This window comes from Octopus bimaculoides, chromosome 9 (assembly GCF_001194135.2).
Source record: "Octopus bimaculoides isolate UCB-OBI-ISO-001 chromosome 9, ASM119413v2, whole genome shotgun sequence".
NCBI lineage: Eukaryota > Metazoa > Mollusca > Cephalopoda > Octopoda > Octopodidae > Octopus > Octopus bimaculoides.
The window spans coordinates 25080499-25085554 of NC_068989.1; the positions used below are offsets into that span (position 1 = coordinate 25080499).

At 33.8% G+C, this 5056-nt stretch overlaps 1 protein-coding gene across 1 annotated transcript; it reads right to left on the bottom strand.

Annotated features, from left to right (window-relative positions):
- Nucleotides 1–2913: 2913 nt before the first annotated feature.
- On the bottom strand, nucleotides 2914–3327 carry LOC106868028 (uncharacterized). The gene has a single exon (XM_014913125.1). It carries the CDS (start codon nucleotides 3325–3327, stop codon nucleotides 2914–2916), a length of 414 nt encoding a protein of 137 aa, XP_014768611.1.
- Between the last annotated feature and the right edge of the window lie 1729 nt (nucleotides 3328–5056).

The following is a 5056-nucleotide window of genomic DNA, read 5'->3' on the forward strand; positions in this document are numbered from 1 at the left end:
CATTATCCTAAAAGGAACTATTCTTGAATGTTTCGATGAGAGAGATTCTTCCACTAAGATACTTCACACCTGGAAGCAATCAAATACTGGGTCGAAAAACACGGAGAAAAAGTAAACGAACGTTACAAAATGGATTTCATTTCCAAGGCCACACTCCCGGTATTAGTGGGGAAGACCTTTAACTCTCACGCTAAATGATATCGGAAAATAACGAGTTATGGGAACGGAATTTTCACCCGCATATACTAATCTAGTTATAGGATTTTTAGTTTATACTTTTTTCGTTTGTAATGCTTTCCTGTGTATACATACATTCACACACACACACACACACACACACACACACACGCATATGGATGTAAATGTTTTCCCAAATATAGTTGCTCTTCAGATTTGAAGCTCCGATGAAGCCATCAGGTGATACACAAACGTTAGACTATAAGTGCATTGCATCATATTGCAGAAACAACTGTAAGTTCAATGCATGATTTCTTATTCCTTTGTCATCTTGATGTCTTATTACTGCTCTGTACTCTACTGCTGCGTTGTTTTAAATCATATGCATAATGAGTTCTAACTCCAGGTTATTAGTATCATTATGCATAATCGAAATAATCTATCTATCTATACATACGCGCATACACACATACATACATACATCAATGCGATTGCATGTCCACATAACAATTGTCAATTTGAGAAGGAAAATCCGGAAGGGACGCATATTTACATATGGTTATGTATCTGTGTGTTCCGGGGGAAATTCTATGAGACTGTCTGTCATTTTGAGCTAATTGCAATGTCCCATCAGGAGCAATCGCAGAGTAAATATATCTGTATATACAACGCATCATCAAGAAAGATATTGGGTAAAATTTAGCGAAAAAATTGAAAGACTATAAGTTATATTTTTTAATTTTCATACTTCATCAGCATCTGTGATCTCGACAGATTTTATGTGTTGCTCTAATAATCATCATCATGAAGGAAAGTGCAGCAAGGTGTTGCTTACAGATGTATGCCATCCAGGTAATAAAATAGGTGATTTACATTCTTGCCACAGTTTACAAATCACTTATATAGGATAATCGGATATCAGTCGGAATTTTATGTACAAGTTTCCAGTTACAATATACTGTAGTCAAACTGTAGTTAATTTACCATTTAGATGTTTACTGCAGTTAATTTACCATTTAGATGTTTATTGGAATGTTGACTAAATAACTTATACAACGAAAGGTAGAGATATAGTAAGACGATCAATGGTATTGTTGTCTAGCTGTAGCAACGGAGATTTCCTAATTATTTCACAGTGCAAAAGAAAACGAGTAGGTTATATATTTGTTTACTTTTATAAATATGGTAATTAATTACAGTAATTAAATATGGCAATTAATCATTGCTGAAAAGTACGATATAATATCCTCTAAAAACGGAATATTGTATAAAAGTTAGAAGCTATAAAAATTACCTACCATAAAGGAAATTTATTAATTGTACTAACTGTCAATAGATGGCAATGTAATAAATTGCTGAGTGGTAGACGCTATTGTCTACGTATAATAAAGGTGGGGCCAGAGAGGTTATAACGAATCCAAGGAAATTAGACTAGAATTTCTATTAACCGTCGTCTGTTTCAATAATATAAAATTTTTGGAAAGACATTAAAAAATTGAATATCATGAACATTATCTTTAAGTTTTTCTTTTTCATACACAGCACACAACTGTTTAACGACATAAATTATATACTTACTATCGTAAGAGTTAGATCAGGAATGGATGTAGCTGTTAAATAAATATATACTAGAAATCTTATGGCAGAACCTCTGTATACGCTGATAAACGTTACGAGATTAAAAGTGTTGCAAAAAGAAGGATCTGTGGACAAGAAAATATATACTTTTAAGCGGAGAGGACTAAACTGAGAAATAAATACATACGCAAAACATAAAGTTGGGGAAATACATGAAATTGGAAGATGTCAAGTTGCGTGTTCAACACTGATTTATGCTATAGGAGGAGAAAACTAGTTCGCTATCAATTCTGTTCAGAACGTGACTGGTCAATGATTAACCCTTGGTCTGACTGAGAAAATGTATGTCACTAATTACCAACTGGGTCCAATGGACCCAATATTTTTCTTTTAATTAAATTTTATTTAAACTACCACTATTTCTTAGCTACATTAAACATGCTGTCAGGCAAATGAAAAATTACTGTTTCTCACTAATTTCAATTACAAAATACAGCTTACAGAATATATTATAAATTTTTTAAATTGCAGAAAAACAGAATTACAGCCCTTCATGGCAATGAATGCAGACGACATTGGAATGTTCTTGGCAAACATGGATAGTACAATTCTTCCATATAGTACGAGTTTTCCTGTTTTTTTTGGGGGCCACACAAAGAACATCTTTCTTTTTTTCTTTGACTGAGGAATCTCAAATGAAGTTGAAGATCGTCTTCTTTTCTTGTTTGGTTGAGAAATGTTTGTGGAACTAGAAAATTGTTTGTCGCGTTCTTGCTTGTCATGAACTTTAGCAAGTTCCTTTCCTAATTGAATTAGGCACTGTCTTCTTTTATCCTTGAAACTTTGCAAGTGAAGCTGTTTAGCAACAATGAAAGCATTCACTGCAATTATATCAACCATGTTCTAGAATATAATCATAGGCCACCTTCGGCTTATTCTTTTGCAAGTGTATGTCCTTACCATCTTATCTAGGGTATCTAATCCTCCTTTTGTTTTGTTGTAACATGTAATAACTTCAGGTTTCTTTTCAGCACGTTTTGAATCAATTGAAGGCTGAGAGTGCATTGTACTCATAAGTATGACTACATAATTTTTCTTGGGACAATAAGATAGGACCATAGAATCCTTCTGAAATCCAAATATTGTGCTGTTGATTTCTCATTGTTTTCTATTCGTGAAATCACTTGGAGGTTCAACTCTGTTCTTTCTAATTGTTCCAACTAAAGTAGTTTTCTTTCTAAGCAGCTTTAGAACCAATCCTAGACTTGTAAAATAATTATCACAAGTTATATTGCAACCAGTATTTTCAAGTTCTTTTACTAGGTCTTCAACAACTCTTGAACCTTGATTTGTCTCTCTCCTTTTTACTGGATCTTTTCCAGTGTAGATTTGCATTTTCCAGACATAAGATGTTTCACTGTCGCATATTGTCCAAATTTTAATGGCAGATTTCCCTGGTTTTGAAGGAATATGTACCCGGAATGGGCAGTGCCCTCTGAATGAAACTAATTGTCTATCAACTGTTTTGCATGAACTTGGAACATATCCACCTTGCAAATTCTGATTCCACATTTCAAATACTTCTCTTATGGGCCCCAATTTATCATCACTTCCCTTTTTTCTTCTTGCACTAGCATCATCAAAAACGCAATACTTGTAAAATCTGTTGAAATCTTCCCCGGCTCATAATTTTGTTGAATATTAGGCTGCCATCTTCTTGACTCCGTAACTGTGTGACATTTTCATGTTTAGATTTATAAAAACCTATAAGAATAAACAGTCCAATAAATTTCTTTAGTTCAGAGTGGTCAATTTCCTTCCATTTATCGTTGTAAACAACCTGACCTTCAGCATTTGTCCATTTACGAATTACTTCAAGACGATTCTGGCGCACAAAGTTAGCAAAACATATTTCAGTCCTATCGCAAGTTCTTTTTGTAAAACGGGATTGTCCACATTCTTGGCGGACCGTATTGCAAGATGAAATTCTTACTGCTGCTTGAGTAAGAGGATTAAAATACCAAACTTCTAGTCTGTCTCTAGAAACATATTGCTCATTCATAATTGGGTGGCTCACAGATAATTGTTTTTGAGTATCTTCATCTGATGATACACAACCGAAACTGTCCAGCACACTTTCACCACCATCATCAGAGCAATAGAAGGAATCACTACTATATTCTTCCCATTCTTCATCTAATTTCAATAACCTTTTCCATATTCGGTCTTCACTCAAGTTTTCACGTGTAGGCATATTGGAAAGCACAACTGAACTATATGAAACTTGATAGCACACCAAAGGCAGATATTGCTCTCTCACATTGTAAGAATTGCGTCATCACATTGAAATATTGCATCATTCTAGCAGATTGAAGGTGATGCAATATCTCAAATTTACTATAACATTTTCATAATGTTTCCTATTCTATCTAAAATCCAGCAAATAAATTGAATACAAATTTATCCATTTTATATCTGATAAATATCTAGGAAAGTAATATTTGATACTGCTTTTATTCTGTTTAGAATGACAAAAGTATTGTCTGAATTAAATTCGAGCGTTCAATGGACCCATATGGTAATCAATGTATAAAGTGAAATTTTCTAGCTTTTATAAACATACCGAAAGTTTCCCATTTGATAAATAAGAGAATCAAGAAAAAATTAGAGTTACGAGAAATCAAATAATATAAACAGTAGGAAAAAAGCAACCGAAAAAAAAAAGTGAAATGGGTCCATTGAACCCATTGGTAAACAGAAGGTTATGAATGCTTCAACGTAGAAGTATATAATTCAATGGGGTGCACATTCAGTGCAGGACATTGAGAAGGTAAATACCTATGCATGTGTGGTCGTAGACCAATATTACGTTATAGTTAAATTGGTGCATGTGTATAGATTAATAGTAATATGACCAGAACAAACTCTAGCATGAAAATCATTTCCATATAATAGCGTGATGAATATTAGATAAGTAGGGACGATATCCTATATGTATGACATAGGCATTTGTTGTAGAAGTGAGTAGATATTTTATAGAAGCTATATAATCTTATAACTAATTAGGAAAGGCCTTGTTTGCCTTTAACCTCATTCAGGACTTGCCACTTACGGTATAGCGTTAAGCATGGTAATGATACACCATTACAGCTCGTAATGTTGTGGTCAGAACCTATAGAGCAGACAAATTGAACTAACTCATCGAAACCTATGCAATGTTTTGACGTTGATGCAATGTTTATTCATTGACAATTCATTACCATCGCCAACAACTCTCTCTCTCTCTCTCTCTCTCTCTCTC